The 25,304-nt window shown below is 38.9% G+C and overlaps 1 protein-coding gene across 1 annotated transcript; it reads left to right on the plus strand.

Moving 5' to 3' along the window:
• Positions 1–136: 136 nt before the first annotated feature.
• Positions 137–24,988, plus strand: fam171a2a (family with sequence similarity 171 member A2a). Its single transcript, XM_056751818.1, has 8 exons — positions 137–819; positions 8,426–8,653; positions 12,022–12,114; positions 17,075–17,233; positions 17,365–17,544; positions 21,061–21,174; positions 21,287–21,413; positions 22,304–24,988. The coding sequence occupies exons 1-8, from the start codon at positions 720–722 to the stop codon at positions 23,796–23,798; spliced, it is 2,496 nt and encodes an 831-aa protein (XP_056607796.1). The 5' UTR covers positions 137–719; the 3' UTR covers positions 23,799–24,988.
• The last annotated feature ends 316 nt before the right edge of the window (positions 24,989–25,304 follow it).

Here is a 25,304-nt window from a genome sequence, read left to right on the forward strand (position 1 = left end):
TACATGTTCAATTATGAAATCTTTTAGATGTGTTAAAAGTGTAATCACATAGGAATTGTTTATAAAATATGAGCAATACAAACTTCAATGTAAATCTTGATTAAATTGTATGTTATTGAATAGCAACAATTTGTGTTCGACCCCCATTGACTTCCATTGTGGACCAAAACCACTAAGACTTTTCTTCTTTTGTGTTTGACAGAAGAAAGGGTCAAATACACGTTTTGAACACCATAAGGATGACTACGAGAATAAATGTTTTTGTGGTTTTGGTCCACAATGGAAGTCAATGGGGGACAAACACAAATTGACTATATGAAGACTATTTGGTTCCAAAATGAGATCCTGTTTTATATTATGTTATCATGTTTATAACGGGTTTTATTGTGTTAGTTAGCTGTATTATTTGAATTTATTATGCTGCAGTTTGACTGATAATAATTGGGATGCACAATAAAAAACATGTTTTTTTTCATCTGTGAACTATGCCTTTAAATGTAAAATGTAAACACGCGTTTAAGTGCAGAGTAGCCACTGTCACCAGAGGGCGCAAAGGAGCATTACACCCCAAGCTCACCCCCTCCCATCCGGGCCAGCAGGACAGAGAAGCGGCGCACTGCTCTTTCTGAAGGGACCCGGGAGCAGCGAGACTCGTCCATCCCGCGACCGAACATGGATGAACTGCTACTGAGGGAGGATCAGACGATGTAGCTGTAAGAATGCGTCCACCGCGCGCATCCCGCTCTTTTCTCCTGTTTCTGTTCCTCTGTGACGCATGGAGGACACTGGCAAAATCACTGCCGACCCAAACAGCAGTCGGTGAGTTTGTCGATTCTCTTGACTTGAGATTGTAGCATCCGCGTTTGGCTGTGATGTTTCTCTGGAGCGCGCCGCTATACGCGCCATCGATTCACGGCTTTATTATGTAATGCCTTTTGCTTTTTCGCGCTTTGCTACAATGTGTCACACAGCGTTGGATTTACCGCACTAACTTTAAAGCCTTATGGGAGTTTCAGTTTGAAAACAAAGGATATTAAACTCTTAAGTTGACCCCGGTGCGTATCTGTTAAGAAGTTCGTTTGACGGGCCCTGGACGTCATAATCACGGGCGTATGTCGTACTTACTATAGTTTTAGTCGTACTATAGTATTTTCCTATATTTAGTCTATAGTTTAGCTAAGTACTGCCACTGAAGCATATGACGTTTTGTATTATAAAGACCACCCACACGTTGGCAAGATGCGTACTAATCATTTTAACGAGCGCCAAGTTGAAGTCAACAATTGTTACCTCACTCACATCTCGTTTGTATGAATATGTACTTAAGTAATAATTTAATGTTATTTGTCTGAAACAAAATAAAAAAACTGTTTTTGTTTAGAAATAGCATGACAGCAAAACATGTAAATAACAAATCATCAGATTTTTGGCCAACATAGTCTCAGACCAGCAAATGTAGTGATATCTTGCCCTAAATTTTGTCTTATTGGTTGACATAGTTTGTCACCATAAGACCAAGCGGATCTTGTTTATGCAAACTCTTTTGTGAACACGCTTTTCTTCCTCTGCAACTTCCGATGAATATTAATGTGGATTTATTTGTTTCTCAGTCAGTGCTCATGTGCTCCATTCGTGTTTGCTCTGAGCAGCATACAAACTCTAAAAACTCAGCCACTGACTTTAAGGATGATATTTTCTCCCTTAAGTTTGGTGAGTCAGAAAAAGTTATACAAAGTTACAAACTACAACGGAAAGAGTTTCTTTGAGGTTAGTTATTTGTTTCTTTAAAAGCCATTGTGCCTCACTAAGCATGTCTCGCTGTTGTGGTGAAAGAAATTTCTGTCAGAACGTTCAAGGTCCTCCAATGTTATCAACATAAGAATTACTTAAATAAGCAAGGAAGGAGTCAAGACACATACACTAGATGTTATTACCATACTGTCAAGTTTGATACACAGTCTCTTTATGCACTTATTAAACACGTCATACATATTAATGTGTTTTTGAAAATTAATTTAGGAAAATAAGGCTGTAAGATTTTCCTTGGTTGTGAGATATAATGTTATTCACCACATTGGTTTATATGTGAACTTACATTTGACGATAGTTTTGTTTGCCTTGCAGCCTTCACTGTAAGAAAATCTCTTTTGGGATTTAAGGATTGTTCTCAGGTTTCAGAGATGTTATGGTGAATGTCATGATTCTGGAAGTAATAATTGATTTTATCTGACATTTAACATTCACTGAAAAAGAGTCAATTGCATTTTGTTAAACTTGCAGATGGACTTTGTCTTTAATACATTTCTCCCAGACTTTCGAGACCGTGTTTAAAGTATTTGTGCAGATCTTGCATAATTATTGAAATAGTCCGTGCCAGTGTTGTTAGTCAACCGTGGTCAAGTCTCTTAACACAATAGCAGGATGGCTGGGTAGCTTCCTGACACTTTTCCGCTTTAGTTGTTATGTTCCATGAAACGTGGTGATGCTGATTTTGCAATACGTATTTAGCTGAATTTTGGGGGTAAATTTATATCTGGTGTGCTTTCCGTATTCTTATTACAGATATCCATAAGGGACTGGTTTTATGAATGCTCCTTCATATTTTTAGGCTGCTTCACTTTACAGTGGTGGCGAACTAAAGGATCGATGCTCGGTTGTCTGAATCACATTGATGCATCAGATGTTCTTAGCGAAGCATCAACTAAAGCATAACATTTGGTAATCCTCATGAGTTTGTGTTGTGGCACAGCATGCACATCACCATTCAAATCAAGCTGACAACGAAAGCCTCAACCTCTGATTCAGGACAAAGGCCTGGCGAGGACAAACCAACCAAGATACTAATTCACACTGACTGCTGGAGATTTTAGTGAATCTGTCTGTGCCTCCAGGCAGGTGTTGACCCTACCCATTTCACACGGTTCTAAAAACAGCTGTACAGTTTCTTGTCAGATGGTTTTGGGCAGAGAGATTCATAAAGGCTGATTTCAGAACAGTTTGAGAGCTAAAGGTTTTGTAGGGAAGGTTTTATTGAAAACCAGGTGTCTGTTTTGCTCTAGTCTTTTGTGTTGTGTTGACAGAGCTGCAGAATACTTTCCAGGTGCCACCTATTGAGTCATTGTGTTGTCAACTTATAGTGGATTTCATGAGGTTCAGTATTAAATCCTCCTCATGCAAAGACAAGTGTTTCTATGGTAGCGCTTGTTTGAGTGCTGTCCCTGCTTGCGGCTGTGTGCTTTTATTTCCGAAACAATCACTGCATTGTACTGCATGTTGCTTTGATCGGATGTCATTGAAATTCAGAACCTGTCTGACTCGGTGGAGTTAAAGTGATATCAAATCGGCCATGTGTAGATATAAATGATAAGTTGTTTAAAATAAATGTAATCGTGCTGAGGATTGAAGATGAAGTGTTTTTCGGTGTGTAAGAATACACACAATGAGGGATGACAATAAGATAAAATCGCAATATTTAGACCAACATAAATAGCAAAAATAAATGTACATTTTCAGATAAATTAAAAAAGTTAAGAACTAGGAAAGCGTAATCTTAACAGTCCACCCAAAATTGAAAATTCTGTCATCATTTACTCACCCTCAAGTTCATCCAAATCTGTATAAATGTCTTTGTTCTGATGAACACAGGGAAAGATTTATTTGTTTTGTTGACGACAAAAGAAGATATTTTGAAGAAAAGCAAAAATGTTCTGGGGTATTTTTGACCGCCGATGTTATTTTTCTGTTTCGTTACAAGATTTGGAACAACAGGATGGTCAAGGGTCAGTAAATGACGACAGAATTTTTATTTTTGGGTGAACTCTTCCTTTAAAAGAAAACTAAAAGCACAACTTTTATGCAATATAAATGCAATATGTTGACCCAGATGACTTGTTGAAGGTTCAACCAATAGGATTAACAACAAGAATATGAAATGAATTGAGTTGTGTTTCTAGTCTGAATCGGAGCAGCAGTTTGTGCTTCTGTGAGTCATTGAATGTTCTTTCTAAGATGTAGATGATGTCATCTGCTTTGACATGTCTTATATTTATAGCTTTTTATAACTTTTTTTGGTCGGAAGGGTACAGAAAGGAATTTCTGGTCACACGGCCGTCACATCTTTAGGGAGTGCGCGTCTGGGCACCGGCCCACCTCGAACTCCCCGGGCAGCTGTTCAAAGATAGGAATTTCTTTGTTGACACCAGACACCCTAACACTCAGAGGAAACGGCAGATTTATCATCGACAAAACCCCTGTAAACCCGACCTCTGCAGAGATCCTGCTTTACATCATCATGGTGTGCCTGTCTTTAGATTTCTGATTGGTGGGTGTAAAAAAAGCTTTAGGAGAAACTCATGGAAATTTGGAGATTACATCATCGACATTTAAACTAATCCTCGGTTTTGTAAAAAGGCCAAGTGCTTGTAAAACACAATCCAGCAGGATGTCTTGTAGTGTGGTATGACAAATACTGTGTGTTTAATAAGAGTTTAGTTTTAAAAACTGTAATCTGGATTAGACTTCAGAGAGGTTCCTTGTAATCCTTTTACAATCCTTATACAGTTTTCTTTTTATTAGGGAAAAAGCAGAGTTTGGCAGATGTTTTTATTTACACACGATTTACGACACATTTATTTACAGTGTTTGTTAACAGTGATGCATAAATAGAGGGAAAGACCTTTTAATCTGACTACAAATTTTTCATAAAGGAGTTTTATACTGAATACTAAATTATCTAAATCTCTTCCTCTCTTTTTTAGAGAGGCAGTCCGTCACTTACATGCAGCACACGATGAACAAATAGAAGTGATAATCTTGTGGATATTAGGCTAGGCATTTCAGACATTTCCTCTCATCAGGCCTTGCAGAAACTCTTCCCTGAGCAACAATGGCTTCATTAGCGCTGACTCCACAGATTTTTGCTGCGCTCTTCCTCTCTAGGGATGCTTTAACACCTTCAGAGCCTTTAGTAGATATTTGTCCCCCTCCAGCAAAATCTTACGCTCTGCTTGACTGGGTTGTTTGTGCGGATCTTAAAATCTGATCCTGCTTTTCTCTGCCCTTAGCAACGTTCTTCCCACACTTGTTTTTATCTCATGCAGCATTATGTGTCTTAATATGCAGTGCAGAAGAACTAATAACGTCTAGTAAAAAACAAACAAAAGGATGTTGTTCATACACCCTTTATGAAAATGAATAGGCATTTTAAAATGCATTTAGCATTTGTGAATATTGCTTGATTTTCAAAATCAAGGCATATGCGATGGCGTCCTTCCGCTAAAATCTCTCCTGAGCTCTGTTACATCCGGCGCCATAGGGAACAATGCACATAGGATTACAATCAACAAAGTGTGTCTAATTATTCAAACACTTAGACAAGCATAAAGGAGAAGGACTTCAGGCTATCCTTTTTAAGGTACATCAATAAATATGAAAAAAGCAATGTTAACTTAAGGCACAGAGGCACTTAACAATGCTGTCGGTTCGCCGAAATTCAAACGTTTTCTCACTAAACACATCGTCATCACTTGGTGATAAAGTCATCGTCTCATGTGGATATACCCTGTATATCGCTTACTCCCATTTTTAACATGAGCAGATTTTTTTGATATTATTAGCACAGGAATAAATAGGAGTAGTTTTCTATTAAACATTTTCTTTGTTAAGCTTTAGGGACGGATCACCCAAAAATAAAAATTCTGCCGTCATTTACTCATACTCGAGTTGCTCCAAATCTGTATACATGTTTTGTTCTGATGAACGTAGAGAAAGACATTTGAAAGAATCCTTGTAACCAAACAGTTCTTGGACACCATCGACTGCCAAAGTAGGAAAAATGACAATGGTAGTCAAAAGTGGCCAATAACTGTTGTCGAGGGTGAGTAAATTAAGATAGAATTTTCATTTTTGGATGACCTTTTCCAGTAAGGTACTAAGGTTTATGTTTCCTCAATAAAATGATTGGCTTGCAGGCGAGTACCGAGAGCATTTGGCACAGTCAGTGTTTATCTTGGACCACGTATACATTTATCTCTGTGATTTAGCTCTGAAATGTGTTGGGTTTATTCAGCCCTCACAGTTTCACTATTGCTAATCTTCCATTATGTCACAGACGTTAGGTATCCCAGAGAAACACTGTGGTTTGGGCAAATGGGATTCCAGACCGGCAGACACTCCTGCAGGCCTGTTAACACTTCAGACGCCCGTCTGAAAAAACAACAGGGTGGTCCATCGGTGACAACTGTCAAAGAGAGAAAAGAATTCATAACACCTCTGGGCCTAGTAGAAACCACATATAATGCCACTCTTAAACATCTATGCCTGTAGTTGTTGAATTGATGACCATCTGTATGTAGTTTAACATTGATATAAAGAAAATGATCATATCTGGACTTAAACATGCTGATCTTGAGACCGGCGGCCCAGATAATATTCTAGATGTTTAGGTGACTGCTATGTGGACACTTCTGACTCTGAGCTATAAGTGAGACAGAAGACCAATACGATTTCAACAGGCTTGGAAGTGTTTGTTTTTCTCTAAAGTGTTTGTTATCATAAAACAAGACTTTGTTGGTTGATATCCTCAGCACTTGACTAGAAGTGCTTTGGACTGTCACTGGATGCAATCTCATCGGTTGCTTATAACAAACCATAAGAGACATGGCCTGCGGGGACAAGGTAATTGTTACAGCCTCTGTGTTCTTCAGAAGAGTGAGAGGAAGAGATTTACCTCCGTAACGTAAGCGAATAATGAGGTGTCATTTGTTTTAAAGAGACTGTCTTGGTGGACAGAAATAATCGGTGCTATGATCTGAGAGGTTGGGATTCATTGTCACCATTCTCACATGCAGACCAATAGTTTTGTTTGGAGACTATATTTGTCTTTAGTCTAAATTAGACTTATTTTTTTATTTTAATTAACATTGAAATACAGAGAACTTTTAACGTTGGGGAAATGATTCCTGTATGATTTGAGAGATTCGCTTGCGCTCAAACAATAGACAGGAAGTGGAATTGTATACAGGAAACCTAGCCTGTTGAGTGGAAGCAAGCGATTGTTTGAAAAAGGTACCGTGTTTTTATTGACTTACTATCAAGACAATCTACATTTTAGATATTTTTTATTATTATTCTTTGTTGGTTTGTTTGTAATTTTAACTGCAGTAATTGAAGTGCAAGTATTTTCTCATTTGGTCCTCTTCAGGTGCGTGGTGTTCTGAAATATCTAAATATTTATCCAAAAGCACATGATCATTTCTGTTCATGCAGCGGGTGGATTATGGTTTTATGCTCCTTAACACAGATTGTTTGAATTTTATCAATGGTGTGAGATCCGGAGTGCTTGACTGAGTCTGAACGAAACTTGTGTCCCCTCGCCAAGAAATGCAGGGACCCTTTTTTTCCCACAGTTAGCCTGCTGACATCTTGTAACCATGGTAACATGCATCAATTGACCCATTTAGAATCAAGGGAAGGAGAGGTTCTGAAGAACTTGAGGTGTGAGAGCATGGACTCGATATTGAGGGAATGGAGCAGGTAGAGGTTTTGAAAAGATGAGCTTAAACGGATAGTTTACTTAAAATAGTTACTTAGTTTACTTATATCTGATTGGAACACCATGAAGATGAATCATTTACAGAGTTTTTATTTTTTGATGAACTTGTCTCTTTAAATGTTCCTAAACAACAGTTGAATAACTAAAAGCATACTTGCAGTATTAGAAGGTGTTTACAAGGAAATGTAAAGAGCTTATTGATACATATCTCACGTATACAGACCCCTAAAACCAGCTATTTAATGTCTCCGACCGTGCCCTTGCAAAAGTTGTGTGGTGATAAATCAGGTCGTCCATTACAAACAGTGAGCAGATGTCCAGGATCTAAACCAGACAGTTTGACCGCATCTGCCTAGCGACAATCGAACATGATGGCAGACAGACCGGCTCAATAGCACTCAATGCGTTCTGGTCTTCATTGTAAACAAACCAAAGTAAGTTGGAGCAGGATCTAAATATTTCGATCTATCGGTTAAATGTAGACCGCTAGGCTAGTTGACTAACGTAAACCATCAAAGCAAAGATGGGTTTTAGACTAGAACTAAATAGTTGCTTGTTACATGAATTTAGCCTTGGAACACAAAGTCTGGTCCACTTGCCAGTTCTTCAGGCCTTAAAGAAACAGTTCACCAAAAAAATGAAAATTCTGTCATAATTTACTCACCCTCATGTCATCCCCAAACCTGTATGATTTTCTTCTGTAGAACACAAAAGAAGATATTTTGAAGAATGTCGGTAGCGCAACAACATTGGCCCCCATTGACTTCCTTTATATCCACACAAAACCACTGACACAAAATATCTTTTCTGTGTTCCACAGACGAAAGATTCACATACACTTTATCGTTAACATTGTTTTTTTTGTGTCGACAGAGGTGCTGGTTAGAGTGCAGGTCTTCGACAACAGTGACCTGTCACCGTTAAAAGACACCACAGTTCAGGTGTATGGAAACCAGACAATCTTAGCATCGAGCCTGGCAGGAGAGGATGGCATCGTCACACTTAACTTCCTGTATCGACCAGGAACGTGGGTCATCGTCACGGCAACAAAGCATGGATTTGTCACAAACTCCGCACCCTGGCATGCCAGTCGCATTCCCTGTAAGTATGTCCTCGGTTTTTCAGTTTACTACTGAACTTTTTTCAAACAGCAACAAGTAAACTCTGCTGTAAAGCATACGGTATTCTATTCAATTCTGAAATGATTGTGAATCTTTCGCCATGACTTCCTGTTTTAACCGCTGCTGAAAGACAGCAGTTGGTGTTTAAGGGCTTTATTTTGTGGGGTTTTACTGGAAGCATGTTGGTCTCTAATTGAAAATGTGGGGTGTAGCTTAGCGATTGAATGCTGATTTAAAGGGATTGTTCGCCCAAAATTCAAATTTAATTTCAAATCTGTATGAATTTCCATCTTCCACAGAACACAAAAGAAAATATTTTTAAGAATGTTGGTATGCAAACAACAGCGGTGAATGGGTACCTCCATTGTTCGGTTACCAACATTTCTTTAAAAAAAAAAGAAATATTTTGTGTTCTGCGGAAGAAAGAAAGTCAGACATGTTTGAAATGACAAGTGGGTGAGTAATTCTAGTTCCACCATTGAATTTGCTGCTTTAGATTCATTTACTTTCCAAAATGAATACAAAACACATTTCTATGCTTTATTAACCTCTCTTATCATCTCTTGTTAGACAAACAATCAACTAGTTGAATTGTTGACACTGTAAACCGCCTCCTTGAACTTTCTAGTCCCACCGTCGATTTGCGATCTGTTCGCTACATTCTTTAATTTAGATGTCAGGTCGACCAGTCAGATCTGTACTCCAGATGGAGCTTTGCACACAAACGGACTGGAATGTTAAACAACACTCGCCGGGGTGTGGAGCACGCCGGCCTGCGCGGTGATACCCGGCAGCTGTTCGCACAAACCCCAGATTGCCATGTCCTCTTCTGACTCTCTAGCTGTCTGATTGGTGTAGTTCTGTTTGTACAACACCGAGTTCCCTGACACCCCTCTCCACCCAAACCACACCCGGTTATGCGGTCAGACCTCTGGGGAGGGGGTCAGTAGAATCATGATTATAAAACTGTCTGCAGTAGCAGCTGGAAGCCACTTAACCAGTGGGGTTACGGATATGAAGGCAGCCGGCAAATGGGATATCGTGCCGTGCAGGTCCAGCCTGGCTGGTACAAGAAGGCATGTTTAGTATGACATGAGACTCTTGGGAGGGCATTACACATTCCCACAAAGTCACACCAAATTGGGAGATGCTATGTGTTTGGAATGTGGTCGAGGAAATCGAGGAAAAAGGAAGTAAAGGAATGGATTGGGCTTTTATCTAATATAGTCACTGTGCCAAATGATCTTATAAAGGCAACAGTTATAATAAAAATAAATTGTTCTGCATTAAATGTTAATAACAAGAGTTGTAAAATGGCTGTAATTTTAATGCACTTTTTCTTGGCATCTGCATGATGTCCGTATGCCCATAATGCAAAGCCAGCATGGACCAGATTGGATCGGCATGGAAATGCATTCTGGTCTAAGATAGTCTCCATAGAGTGACTCAGCTTTTTGAAGAACAGCATTTTCTAGTCTCATCTGTTTTGTACCACAGCCATCTGCCCTGTCTCGCTGTCTCCTAGCCATGCTTAAAGAGAGTTTCTAAAAAAAAATACTGTGAGGAGTTTTAACTGTCCCCGCAGCGCTTTAATAATCTGAGCGAGTCACACGAACCCATGGAGTGAGTCATTTTCAAGGAGTGATGAGGCTGTTGCTTGCGGCTCTGAAGAAATCATTGAAGGTCAGAAGCATTTGTTCTTTCCTCCTTTAGCTTATCTCACTTACTCTGTTACGGTTTAGCTGAATCATTCTGTTTTCCTTCTTTTAAAGTCGCCATGAAATCACCATAACTGTTATCTTTCGGCAGGGATCAATGCATTTAAAAACTATTGGTTTAAAAATATAAAGAATGGACTAATCTTTGGATAGGTTCTGAACCAACGTTTTATGAAATAAATGTCAGTTCCGCAAAGAAAACTGTGATGTTTCTTGATCTCTTTGAACTTTTACTAATATTTGTAACATAGTTCCTTACTCACAATTTGTCTTCTGCAATGTCATCTTTTTGCTTTGAAACCTTATGCATTTCTTCTGTTTATATTTACATTTATTGTCAGGTGTATTGTGTTGGCACACTGCTTCAAAAAGGTTACATGTTATGTAAAATGAAACCACAAAATGTTGAAGTACCTTCCCATTCTTCATACACTCTTTCCGTAGAGCTTCTATTTAGGGCAGTATTGCTTGTATCTTTATTTTCTGTGCATACCTACCATGCAGAATATTTAAGTCTAGCAGGTATGCTGGCTGTCCTCCTGTTCAGCGCATCTGTGCTGTCTGAGAATGGCATGAGTGTGAATGTCTGCGAAATGCCTGTGTCACGTCTCCTACAATCCGTTCATAGGCACAAGCGGTCAGGGGTGATGGAAGCTGAACGCACAATGCTCCTGATGTCATCAAGACCTCTGCAATAACTTCATGAATGTAAATTAAAGAATTGTGTATCATGAAATTTATATTTTGAAAGGAATTATGTGAAATTCAATTAATCCGATGACGATTATTGTCCTGAATAATAAGATTCATGAAATAAACAGAGTGGTGCTGTAATGCCGAGGAATGGTTGGTGGGAAGCAGATTGGAAGTGAACGCATAGGATTTCTGCTCCCAGCATGCAACAGTCTTCTAAAGCATTGCCAACGCATTCCCTCCTGTCCATAAAGAAACACTCAGGAGTGATGTACCTCAACTGACAGAGATAAATGTTCTTCGCCTAGGTGTCTTTGTTAAAGCAAATGTTAAAAATAAGGTGAAATGTAATGTTAAAGAAACGTTTTAAATGTGTAAAGTATCTGACTCAGTGGAAACTGAATTGGCCATATGTCTTTGTGTTCACAGAAATGAACCTTGTAATATTTGTCCAGAAGCTTTTAACAGCTTGTAACTGCAGGCATTTGGTTGTTTCCTTGGGTTTCTTTGGATTTGAAAGAGGCTCTTTTGTAGCGAGTTTTGAGATTGATGGTGGTCATCCTGCTGTGAAACCATGAAGATTTAGATGCTGCGTCATGTCTCTCAGCTGTGAGCTAGAGTTTAGTGATCTGCTTTAAATTGCCAATGAAAAATACAACTGCTCTCCATTTTAAGTGATCCTTGAAATTGAGTTTGGAGAGTGTTGAAGACCAATACAAATATTTCAGACATGAGGTGTAAATTCGATCCACTTATAAAAGTTTTGTTATGTAATGCGATTATAAACTGACATAAATGTGTTGCATATTCCTCCTCTGTACATAATATGCATAAAATCTTACTTTGTTGATAATATGAATTCTAAAACATTTACTGTTATAGTATCCCACTCTTTACATATGTTCTTGATTTCTCTCTCATTCTCTCTGTGTTTCAGTATATGCCTCCATAAGTCTGTACCTACTGCCTCAGAGACCGGCCACTCTCCTACTATATGATGATGTGGTGCAGTTACTGCTGGGTTCTCCAGGTGAGTCATTTTTTTTAGGCGCTGTTGAGCTACATTAGTTTCGCACCAGGTAGTTATAGGAACCGGGAGAATTTCCGAGGCCATTTTCTCGATGGAATGGATACAGAGTGTTGATTAATGAAATGTGATTCAAAGAGAATCCTGAAACCAAATTTAGTTTTTAATTACAATTTTTGCACGCCAGAATACTAGCGTCTCTTGCACATTCACACCACACCTCAAGCATTACGGCTGGCAGATTTTGTTTTTATTAGATTGTAGCCAGTTTCTGGTACTCTTCCCTCCGTGGTGGCACAGCCCGTCTGTGTTCCACATGGTTAGTTTAGATTTCCAAATCTGAAAGGCGCTCAATTGTTTCACACACATCTTGTGGCGTTTACATGTGTAGCGTGTGGAGCAGTTGGTCTTCAGGTTCAATAATCAAGGTAATACTACAGACTCGTATCTCAAGTGCTGCCAATAGATATTGAGTGTGAGTCCAGCAAGCTTTTCCAAATCCTTCACTCATTGAATGTTTTCTGGAATTTACACACATCATCAAATGACATGTTCACTTTGGCAGGTGTCCGTTTCACACAGTGTAAAAGATTTATAGAAACTGAGGATTGTGTTGTTGGGGTGGCACATGGGTTGAACAGTTCCTGTCATCCGTTTAATGTTATGGCTTGAATTATGAGTGCACTGCAAAAGAAAACGGGATGCATTTACTTGGCAAGCAAAATGTGTGTATGGTTAGACATTTAAATGAAATTATTGTAACTTAATTGTATGAAGTACAAACCTCGGTAGCTCTGCCTAAAACAGGCGAAATTAAGTAAAAAGTAGTATGCAGTATGTGGGATAGTGCCGGTGTGGTAACTGCTCTCTGAGAAGGAAGTGATTTTACACAATGAACTAACTATAATGTAATGTGCTTTATGAAAGTGTGTGTGTGTTCATGTGTGGATGCACAGTTCCCTGACGCAGCTCTTTTTATCCGAGCCTTATCAACTTAATGAGCCTGATGCTTCTTTGCATGTAGGGGTCCAATAATTGTGTTTGGGGGTCTTTGATGTTCACAATAATTAAATGCACTCTGATAGAGCAGTATCCACCCATCCTCACTTCAGCTGAAAGCCAACAGCTTGCTCTCTTTACACTCTCTCGCCCTACAATATCATCACTGTCCTCAAGCTGTTCCACAGATGAATGGATAGCACAAGAAAAGACCTCATCAACAGATTCAGACATTTCAACTGGGGTGTAAAATATGTTTGTGTTTACCAGTGTTGGGTAAATTACTCTGAAAAAGTAATTCATTATTAGTTACTTATTACATATTCAATTGTGTAATAAGATTACTTCAAATTACTCTCTCCAAAAAGTATTTAATTACTTATCACTTATTACTTTCTATATCCTATCTCAACCTTGATTAGAATTTATTAAAAGCTTATTAAATTAATTACATAACTACATCAATTATTCTTAATAACTGACCAAAGGACACATTAAAGGCGGGGTGTCCAATTAACATATTACTCTTGTTTAGACAAAGTCGGGCTGAGTACCAAAACAACCTTGTAGCCAATCGGCAGTAAGGTGCCCAGTGCACAGGATGGACATTAGTCGAGCCGAGCGCTGACGAAAGATGGGGTAGGGGTGTGTCTGTTTTGGTGATTTGAGGTCAAATCGTTGCATTCCAAACTTATAAAAAGTTATAAAATGATAACTTGGTTAAACTATTTTGATCAGTTAAAGTAATGGAAAAACGTGTTAACATGACTTATTGAGCTCCTCGTTGTTACAGTATGGAGAACTAGTTGTCTGTAACGTGACATGTTACGCTGTCCGGCAAAGTTGTGGTGCAGAAATACTTTGTAGTATTATGCACAGACACCAATCAACGATTTTTTCACCTCTACGTTTTGTGTTTTGTCTGAATCTAATATCATTTTTAGGCTCTGTGGAATATTAATACTAGACAGCTTAACATTGAATCACTTACTATTGAAATGAATACAAGGTGCAATAAGAAAATAAAAGTTTGTTCGGGCATCCATTGCAGTAAACCCTTAATGAATGCCATGAGAGAGATCAGGACTAGCGCTATTTTTTTTTCATGCCTCAAAACCCATTACCATGGCAACTTTGGCAGTGATTTTAGAGCAAGTTATGAAAGAGGAGGGTTTATAATTCAAGTGTTGCAATTCTGCCTCTGTTGCGTGGGAAGAGCGTGCAGTGCAAAACCTGATCTGAGATCTGCTCTTCTATGTATTAGGCTTTGTTGTCTGTTGTTGTACTTACTAGATGACTATTTTCCATAGATTAAACTAACTGAATTTTGTACAATAAACATGGGATTTATTGTATTAATGAAACACGCGCATGAAGTGTTTTTTTTACAGAGTTACCTTGTGTTTGCCAGGAAATGCAAATTGTGTCACTAAAGAGACAGTAGCAGTCCTAAACGCAGAGCTGTAGTGTGGGTGGATGTTTTTGTTCTTTATGTGCCAGCCTGATAAAAGCAATTCAAAGCATTTGGCTTTTGGTTAGAAACATGCAAATGTTTTTTATCTGGATATCATGATATTTAACTTATATTTGGAAATATAAGTTGAAAATACAAAAAAAATTCTTTGTTATTTTAAAGATGTAGATTTAGTCCATAATTATTAGGTATTTTCGAATATTTCCTCTTCAATCTGCATAATAAAAATGGATGCCTCATTGATCCTCATTGCCTCACGTCTTGTGGTGCCACCCCAAAAAGGTTAAAAACCGCTGCCCTCTGCTACAAGGATCAGTTCTGACTTCTATCTCTTTTCTACTCTTTCCATAATGTTAGAATAAACTGGTGAGAATCGAGCAGGAATGTGAGATTAACATAGAGCTCTTGCTGAAATGAACAGCTTAAAGGCACAGGGCCCTTTAAGATATGGAATGCTATTGAATGATTTTGGTATTAATCAAAGCATTGACAAAATAGCTGTCTGCAAATGAAACTGATAGTATAAAAGGTAGTTTGTGATAAATAGCTACTCTCCCAACCAAAAAGATTTGAAGTGTATATTACGTGCTTGTTTGTGAACTGACTCATATTCGTCGCAAATACAGCAGACTCTGAATATTTAGAGAATAGAGCATACCATTGACTGGTTATAAATAGTTTCAGTTGATGAAAGACAATTTTTAGTGTTGGGGAGCAGATGGTATACGTAGATGATACACATACACAAACCTCTTACCCCATACCGACCACACCCACACATAAAGATTCAATCATCATTAACTACATAGCATTCAAACAGCCAAGTGTACAAAAGACCTGCTGATGCCACTAACATCTATGGCTTTGTCATGGAAATGGTGATAATTTGTGTGGTGTGTTTAAGTGAAATGCACTTTAGTATTTTATTGTGAGTGGTGTGTTTGGGTGATGGGCTCGTTCCCTCAGGAGTTGAAATCTCTGACCAACATTAAAACGATGGATTCACTATGACGTCTGAATGTTTACTCTAAATTCAGATTTTTTATAAATATTAATTGCTGTTATGATTAAAGTGGTCATAAGGTGTTTTTCTGTGTCTTTGGTGTGTTATAATTTGCCCATCCTTGTATTAGACACGTAAAATTGCAAAAATGTAAGTGTCGGAACAAAAGATGCATTCAATCAATTATAATGACATTTGAGTGTAATAGTGGTGTCCCATTTCTTAGGGGAATGTTTTTGCCCGTCCCCTTGCCACTCTGTTTTAAGGGGTAGGCGAAGGGGTATAAAATTGATTTTGGATTGGCACATATTTTGATGGCTCACCCCTAATGAGCAGCCCAAAGGTGACCGTGACAAACAATGAAAAACAAACATGACATTTACGCTGGGGTTTTTTCTCTGCATGCAGCTGATGTTCACTATTTTTGACACTACACAGTCCCATTAGAGAAGACAAGCCACATCATTTCAAATGAATTGGATCCTTTGTGGCGATTGAGAATGGCCAAGCTCCTTAGGAGGCTTGCCAATTGGCCGTGCACCATCCAAATAGACCGCTCTGTTCTTTTACAGCATAATCATAGTTTTCAGTTTCAGGTTTACTGGGATCAACCCATCTGCAGCCCAATCCTTGTGCAATCCCAGAGGAATTGGAAGCTTGTTTTTGGCCAGACACTTGTCATCGTGCAGAATGCAAATTGCTGCCAGTGGTACGAAATGCAATTAAACCAAAGAGTCAAAGACCTAAAGATAGCCTAATTGAATCTGATCGCACTTGTCTGAATTGGCTGCCGTACGTGTTTGTTTTTGTTGCTCCCAAGAGCGATGGGTAGACAAATGGTATCGGGTTTAATTTTAGAGACTTGCAGATAGTCTGTACTGCTTTTTAATCTCCTCTCACGTGCATGCAGAGAACACGGTTTATGGAGATGGATATGATAAGTAAATGAATAAATAGCTGTGACTGTGAGATGCCTGAGCCCCGAGCACTGCTACACTGTCCTGGATGTCTTGGTGGATCAGTGACCAGCTATTCTAGGTTTAATCTGAGTAGACAGCCTGCGGTGAGAGATACACGGTTGTATTCTTAAACTTTCACTACTTGCCTCTCACACACGAAGAAAGTCAAGTGGAGGAGGGGATTGTTGCACTGGGTGGATTATGGGATCTCGTAGATGTTACAATAAAATGGAGAACATTTCCACAGTTCCTTGATTTTGGGAAACATTTTCAAGATCTTTTCTAAAAGTCCTGCTCTGTAGATATACTTTGTATAGAGAGAAAAGTATAATCACTTATCACAGCAAGAATGCTTACAGGAAGCGGTTCTTCTCATAAAACTGCATTCAGAAGTGAATCACTTAACGACAAACCCACACAGCTGTTTGTTATTTGGGAAGAAATCTTGAGGACTTTTTAGGGAAACCGAATGCTGAAAGTAAAAATTTGCTACTCATTTAAAATGGTTTATAAATCAATGTTGTTTAGGTTCTCGGAGACAGCCGTGGGTACAGCTTCAGAGGAAAGCCATCCGGCCAACCCTAAATACCTCCCAAATCGCCCTCACTGCCCTGCTCACAGCATCCCGTAGTCAGTATGAGCTCGGGGGCTTCCCCTACCCCCTCGCTTTAGAGACCAACTCAACGGGTGAGTTCAAAACATGTTTTCTCTTGTAGGTATGGCATCTTTCTCTCTTCAAACAGTAACTACATAGAATATGTAAATTGTGGCATGGTGAGGGTAAATCTGTTTTGTTGTTATGGTCTGTCTTGATTTAGGGTCCAACAGTAGCTGGGTGGAGTTGACAGCTATAGTGGCGATGTGTGCACAGCTCACCGGCCCCAATGACACTGAGGTTCATGTGTCTGACCACATTCACATCTCTATCCCACTCCCCTCTGATTCTCCTCTGAAAACTGCCACCAGCGTCCCCGTCTGGAGGTTTGATGACAGGACAGGTAAATCACTGAGAATATTTGTTAATTGTACATAACAGCAAAGCTTATAGGACTCAACCAGCAAGCAGCTCTGTATTTAAAGGAAAAGTTCACCCAAAAATGAAAAGTGTTCATTTACTCTCTGTTAGCTCTAATGGGAAATGATTTTAATCCAAGCGGCTTAGTCTATGGCCGCCTAATCCCAGCTAACATTAACCCAGTAAGTAAATTAATGATTGGTCAGGGGAGCTATCAAGACCCCCACAGTCAACGCTGTTTGGGTAACATTTCAACAGATGCATATTGAAAGGCATTCAAAATTGTTGTGTTTGTTTTTCAATGCATTGTTGTCGAAGGCAGAATCTAATAAAGTATTAAAAGAAAATTAATAGATATATGTAGATGCAGAAATATACTACACTTGTGTTCTGTGTACTCCTCATTCCCGCTCATGCAGTCTGTATATGTTTAGATTTCTTCTGCACTTTGCATTAAACTGGCATTTGAAAGAAAATGTATAAAAACACCCCACATTGCATGCAAGTCATAATCCGTAATAACTGTCTGTAAATCAGTTGTTCGGAAAAAACATCCATTGACATATTTGACCCTTGCTCCGATTTAAGATGGTTTGACCAGTTTGTTTAAAAGATGTTCTTTTATCATAATATCGCCCCCTAAAGGACATGAATTTGTTATTGATATGGTAAATATATAGTAAGAGGTTTAGCATATCTCTCAATTCAATCCTGAAGTCAGTCAGCACATTTGTATATAATGCATTTTTGATCTTATTTTACATAAATTTATATTTTTTTACTCTTATAAGTGTTTGTTCAAGCTAAATGACACTGTAAATGAACAGGAAAAAGCCCATTTTCAGAACTGGGTTTCAAATAAGAGATCATGTAAAAGCAGAACAGAGGTCTGTAGTCTTGCGAGGTGGGAAGTTGTGAACTTGTGTTGTGTTTTGTCCATGTGATGGTCAGATGTACTAATGTGGTCTAAAACTACAAAAGACTCTATTGTCAATGGCTGTGCTCTGTATAATGTGGAAAAGTGAATGCTGGGAATAAGAGGAAATCACCCCGAGTTATGTTTCATTCAAGTTATACAACACAAATACAGTAGGGCTGCAACAACGAATCGATAAAATCGATAAAAATCGATTAGTAAAAAAGTTGTCAACGAATTTCATTATCGATTCGTTGTGTCGCGCGACGCGGAGACGTTTGGTTATTAAAAAAAAAACTTTATTTGAGCGCGGAGCGAAGTGAACACACTCGGTCTCTCTCGCGCACTGATGCTAGCAGAGTTTGGCTCGTCATATACAGGGCGGAGCAAAAATAAAAAAACGAGCGGAGGAAAGATACATGACGGAGGCAGAGAAATCAGCGCGACCCAAGTCATCATAGGTGCGGGAGCATTTCACACTACATAAACAGAAAAACTGTTAACTACAAAATATGCAAAAGCGACATGGCACGGGAGCACCACGGCAATGATCCAGCACCTGAAACTCAAACATGTTTGAGTCTGTGATGAGGAGGAAGGGAGTTCAACAGCAGGTTAAGTCACTACAGAATCATACTTTTGTTCCGTTTCGAAGTGAAGAACGTAATGTCCCGGGTGCTGGTGTTTACTCGTTATCCAGCTTGACAAGCATCACAAGTTAGCATTAGCTGGTTAATAACAGTATAATCAGGGGTGGTATAGTTACTTTGCGCTTTGCATTGTAAGACTAAAGACACGTTTTTATTCACTCGCCTTTTTTGGACCATTCATTTATCAATCTGTTGTCATGTATAGCTACACTGCAAAACTTCCTTAGTAATTTTGTCTAATTTCCAGTCCAAATATCTAAAAAATCTTAAATCAAGATTACTAGACAAGAAAATTAATTGATGCTTAAAACTTCTGTTTGAAATTATATCTCATTAAGATTATTTTTGTACCCCATTGGCAGATAATTTTTCTTGCTTTAAGCAAACAATCACTTCATTTGAGGTTGTTTTTCAGAAAACAAGACATAATTTCTTATGCTTTTTCATGTGTCTAGTACATGTTTCTTGATATAAGATTTTTTTTAAATTTGGACTGACAACAGGACAAAACTACTAAGTTAGAAAAGCAATTTTTGCAGTGTATATTCTGTGCTTTCTCCCATATAGGTTATTATTGACAAATATATTTGTGTGTGTTGTACTTTTTAATTTAATTTTAAAGTTCTTTTATAGCTCTTGGTTATCTTAAGCTTTGTTAAAATGTGGTGTATAAATGAAGCTTGCACTTACTACAATGATGGTAGTAATTGAATGAATAAGCTTCAAGTGAATTTGAGAGAGAGAGTGTGTGTGTGTGTGTCAGTGTTTGTCAGTGTGTGCGTCTGCGAGTGTGTGCATCTGCGAGTGTCTGTCTGCAGTGTAGTGTAGAGAACAAGTTCTTACATTCAAACCTAATCCTGTTAAGTTTTCTGATTTGTATTGTTCTTTAGTTTTTATAAATTATTTATTGTTCTGGCAGCTCAGGTGGCACTTTTATTAAAAAAAAGTCTATATATTTGGCAGATGTAAAGCATACATGTGTATGTTTTTTGTGTTAGTCCATTTTTATTTGATTTTATTATTTTTATAACAGCTCAGGGATGTTCAAGGAGCAACATGTTTGTGCACTTTCTAAAGATTTTAGTTCTGTTTTTGAAATGAATGCTTTTCTTGGTTTTTGTTTTTATCCGATTCATCGATTAATCGGAAAAATTACTTACAGATTAATCGATTATTAAAATAATCGTTAGTTGCAGCCCTAAAATACAGTTTCGTCCACTTCGCCTACACTTTATCTAAAACGATCCCGATTATGATTTTTTTAGCCATGTGGTTCTTGGAGGGATTATTGTTGGAAAGCCCCCTATTTTGAAGCACAGGCCTCCCTGCTGAGCTAAGCACATAGCGCCTCCTAGTGTGCATAGGTAGACATTGCATACTGCGATGCTTTGTTTTTGTGTGTAGAGCATTGCTGAAGACATTAGAAGTATTAGACATTTATTTCAGAATAAAAAAGATCTAGTAAATGTTTGTTTACATTATGATTATATTTTAGAAAATGTTTTTTTGGTCTTAATACAGTCACACATCAACACAATTTCACATCATATGCTCCAGTTGTGAAAGGGAGAGCTGTGCGGGGAGACCTTTGTTATCGTATTTGTCAGAGTTTACCCTGTCAGGACACATTAACTCTCTGTCTGTCCTAAGGGGCTTTCTCAAAAATCGTGCCACACATTGCCTTACCCCTGTGCTCCATATTCCATTACTCCCATGGAATAATACTGAATGGTTACTTAGACCAATCTCAGATCTTAAATGACTTTTAAATGGAGAAAATCTACTGACTGTGTAATTTGGCAAGGTTGGGGTTTAATCTGTCCCTGGCACGCTGCCCAATCACATTTAATCACATTTTGTATAAACTGAAGCAAGATCTCATTGTATTTATCCATGTCTGTTAATTTTGTAATAAAGACCCAGTTTGTTGCAGGTCTATGGGTTCGAAGCAGTGCTGGCTACATCAAAAAAGAGGGCACTCAGATGACATGGAGTTTCGTGGCTCCAAGTTTAGGGTACTGGCTTGCAGCATTTCCATCAACGTCAGGTGAGATCAGATGTAGTCACATGGTATTTTATATTGTATAGTAATTGATTTGTGGTCTTTTTAGGCATTTCTCATTTGCCTGGTTTAAAGAGACCTGAATTTTTTGTTAAAGGGACTGGTATGAATTCCTCTGGTTTAAGAGACATCACAACTTACCACACCATCTTCTTGCTTGCAATTTTGGGTGCCATGGCCCTGTTAGTGCTCATCCTGCTGTGTTTGCTACTGTACTACTGCAGGTATGTGCTCAATGTGTGTGTTTGAGTGACAAAGTGACTCTTGGGTGAGAGAAAAGATCACTCTTTTAGGCTTGGCCTGATTAAGCCATGTCAAGATATTTGTATGAACAGAAACACCAAGATGAAGAAGAAGCATTTCTCTGCATTTTCATCTAATACATTTTCGCCAGTAATGTTTTTATTAATCTATAAAAAATATTATGAATATACAGCTGCGGCAAAAACTTTTTTTATTTGTGTATTTACTATTTACTGTATAGGTATGTATTTAGGTAAATTTATCATTTTTGTTTCATTCTGTGAACAACACAATATTGTTTCTAATTGCATTTATTTGCAGAAAATGAAAACTAGGGAAACCTGTCAAAATAACAGAAAAGATACTCAGTATTTTTCAGACCTCTAATACTGCAATGAAAACAATTTCATTCATATTCACTCTCAAGCTAGTTATGCATTTGGGAGATGCTTTTATCCAAAGCTACTTACATTGTTTTTGTTATACATTTGTTTCTGACTATGTGCAATCCCCTGGGGTCGAACTTATGACCTTGGCATTGCTAGTGCTATGCTCTAACCATTGAGCCACAGAAAAACTTTGTACATGTATTAAGGAAAACTATCAAAACTATTTTTATGTGATAACCTCCATCTTTATAATAATTTAATATATTTTTAACATGCTGTTAGTCTTTCACATTGCTTTTGGATGACTTTGTCACTCCTGAGATTTGATTTTGTTGAAATTCAACAGACACTGGACGGTAATGATTGCAATGCAACTAGCAATGCTGATTCAATTAAAATGTTTGTCTCTTAATTTTTTTCCTAGCTTTATAATATTTATTAATTATTGAATCGTCAATAGTAAAATTGTAACTTTTTTTCAGAAGGAGATGTCTGAAACCTCGACAGCACCGTCGAAAAGTGCATCTCTCTTCCACTCTGGAAAGCTCAAAGAGAGACCAGGGCACATCCACCTCCCACCTCAATCTCATCAGCAGCGGACACATGGAGACAACATCTTCCGCCGCCGACCCTGAAGGCATCAAATCCGTCCTTTCCTCTGATCGTGATGTGCACAGCTCAAGAGAAGACTTCTTCAGATACAGCCTCGCCCAGAAACAGAGCGACATCAAGAAAGGCGAAAGCTTCCATATGAAGGCTACTCGATCTACTCACACAGGAACCCGAGACCCGCTCTTACAAGACGACTACAGCAGAAGTTACAGCTCTGCTGAAGACTCTGAAGAACGCAGATACCATAATGCTAAAGACAACCAAGGTTATTCATCAGACCCACCTTCACCACCTCCTCTTTTTCCACCTTTCGTCGGCCACTATCAAGATCACAGTCGAGACAGCAATCCTCCGGAGTATTACATATCCCAGACAGGCGATCACCTTAGTCGGCCGAGTTCTGTGAACACGCAGCCTGGCCAGCTGATCTTCTGTCACTCCATGGAACAGATGAAGGAGAGCATGTACCATAGCATGGTGCCCACATTGGTCATCCCGGCTCATTACATGCATATGTCCTCAGACCTGTCAGCTGTGGAGCAAGCAATGGAAAGGCAGCAACAGCTGCAGCACGATATGGAGGGCATCCAGGTTAGCATGACACTACCACAGCAACAGAGTCAACACCAGAAGCAACAGCAGCAACAACAGGCCAAGCAAGAGAAGGCGACGGAAGAGTCAAACCAGCAGGCCGCGGGGCCGCCAGACCAGAACTGGGAAAGCGAGCAATCGGCTTCTCCAGTCCGCATCCCCGTTTTATTCAACGATTCTACAATCGCGCAAATGAATGGAGAGCTGCAGACTATAACTGAGAAGAAACTACTGGAGCTTGGGGTAAAGCCATCCCCCCGTGCCTGGTTCGTTTCCCTCGACGGACGTGCAAACTCTCTAGTTAGACACTCCTACATAGAGCTGGGAAATGAATCTTTGCGTGCACCTGCGTCCACCAGCAGTCTACCCCAGGAGCACCGTGCAGAAAGTTTTGGAAAATCAACTAAGCGGAAAGTAAAAGAGGAGAGCAGAGCAGGTGAAAGAAAGGCTCACAGTAAGATTTATTCCAAGCTTCCGGTTATAGACATGCCAGACTCGAGCAGCGAGAGCCATTCTGCCACATACTCGCCTGAGGAGAACTCCACAGCCCCACTGCTCGACGAGACCTCTCAGACAAGAGGCGGGACCTTTCCCCGTAAAGGACGCAGTCGTGACAACAGCACCCGCAGTAGCGCCAGCGAGGTCCAGAAAGATTCTGTCACCAGCCCGGACGACGACAATGAAGCGGACGACATGGATGATGACGGAGAGAACAAAAAGAGCCCCTGGCAAAAGCGAGAAGAGAGACCCCTCATAGTGTTCAACGTCAAGTAAATCGCTCATCACTATCCAGATCTGTATCATCCTGACCTTGAGACGAGTCCTCACTAAAGATGAGTTTAAACGATTCAGAACAAGCACAAGAAAGGACATGGCAATTACCTGAGGGATTAGGTTCCAAGCATCCAGACTAGGCACTACGAAGAAGCACCAAAAGATGCTTGTTAAGAAGAAACGGATGAATTCTGACTACTCAGATGTCCTTCAGATAGATTAGACTCTTGCTATGTAGAAAATGATATCTGTTGTTGTTCTGGTACCGGTTCCTCAGACCAGGGAACCAGTGATTGCAAGATCAAGATGCTTTGTAAATCTCCTTTAGTGATGCCCACTTTTTGTAAGAATGACCATGAGCCATTTTAAGACAGACTTTGGTGAGCAATCCACAAGCCTTAAAAAGCTTTTTTTCTTCAGTGAAAGAGATATTGATGAAAAAGTTTCCCATGAATGGCAAAAGGGTGTTTTGAGTTTTTATAGATTTTCAATATAGTTTAGTTTTATTGTAGTGATGGATTTTACTTAATTTTTATTTGTTCGTGGCTATTTACTAGAGCTGAACCACTAAGATGTGTGGGTAAACTACACTTCACAACTGGGAGAGAAATGGTTTCTGAACAAATCAGTTTACTCCAAATGTGACTTATCAGAACTTAGCGTTTGACACAGAATTACACTGTATTTTGTACCGTTGGTAAAAGATGCCCTTTTGTATTGATCTGAAAGCAGTGTTGCTGTTTCTTTTATGGTAAAGGATAGCTAGGAAAGCTGTTCTTACAGGTTCTTCTTCAAGGCAGAAGACATTTTGTACTTTGAATATGCATTTCCTATTGGGTCAGTGCAGCAATAGGACTTGTATTGTGTTAAAATCAAAGTTCTTACCTTTGTTACCTGTGACAATGTGTTCGTACTATTATTTGCTGCAGTGAGTATCAACCTTTGCCATAAATTAGAACCACTGCAACTGTCAACTGTGGTTGTAAACTTGTATCTTCTTTCTTTTATGGACTTTTTCTGTGGTGTGACTGAAGATACAGATTGTGCTTGAAATGGATGTGCATGGATACATTTACAAAAAAATATTGTACCACCTATTTTTTTAAAACGCGAGTACTGCTTAAGCGCTCTTACTAAACTCTGTGAACCACTTATTTGTAAATAACACCTTAGTAAATTTACACTCTCAATATGGTCTTGTGCTTTTTATTTTTCACATTCGACTACCATCATATAAACTACGACTTGCTTTTTTTCATATGCAGTTGCCGATTTATTGTCATTGCAGCCCTCATAACTTGAAGGACATTTCAAAAACACTGTACATCTCACCAATTCCATGTGGCATATTCATTCATAACCTCAACTTAGTTTGTGGGAGGTGTATATTGTTGTCTCTATTAATATTATATGATATATTATATTATGGCCCGGTTTCACAGACAAGCTTAGCTTAAACCAGGACTATGCTTTAGTTAAATTAGGAAATTTGAAGTCGCTTTTAAT

This window comes from Triplophysa dalaica, chromosome 7, assembly GCF_015846415.1.
Source record: "Triplophysa dalaica isolate WHDGS20190420 chromosome 7, ASM1584641v1, whole genome shotgun sequence".
Classification (NCBI taxonomy): Eukaryota; Metazoa; Chordata; class Actinopteri; order Cypriniformes; family Nemacheilidae; genus Triplophysa; species Triplophysa dalaica.

What these genes read in the sequence shown, in the direction of transcription:
- fam171a2a (XM_056751818.1), top strand. Translation starts at nt 720, where the DNA reads ATGCGTCCACCGCGCGCATCCCGCTCTTTTCTCCTGTTTCTGTTCCTC. An exon ending in GCCGACCCAAACAGCAGTCG is followed by an intron (nt 820 to 8,425) that starts GTGAGTTTGTCG and finishes TTGTGTCGACAG; the next exon opens with AGGTGCTGGTTAGAGTGCAG. An exon ending in GCATGCCAGTCGCATTCCCT is followed by an intron (nt 8,654 to 12,021) that starts GTAAGTATGTCC and finishes TCTGTGTTTCAG; the next exon opens with TATATGCCTCCATAAGTCTG.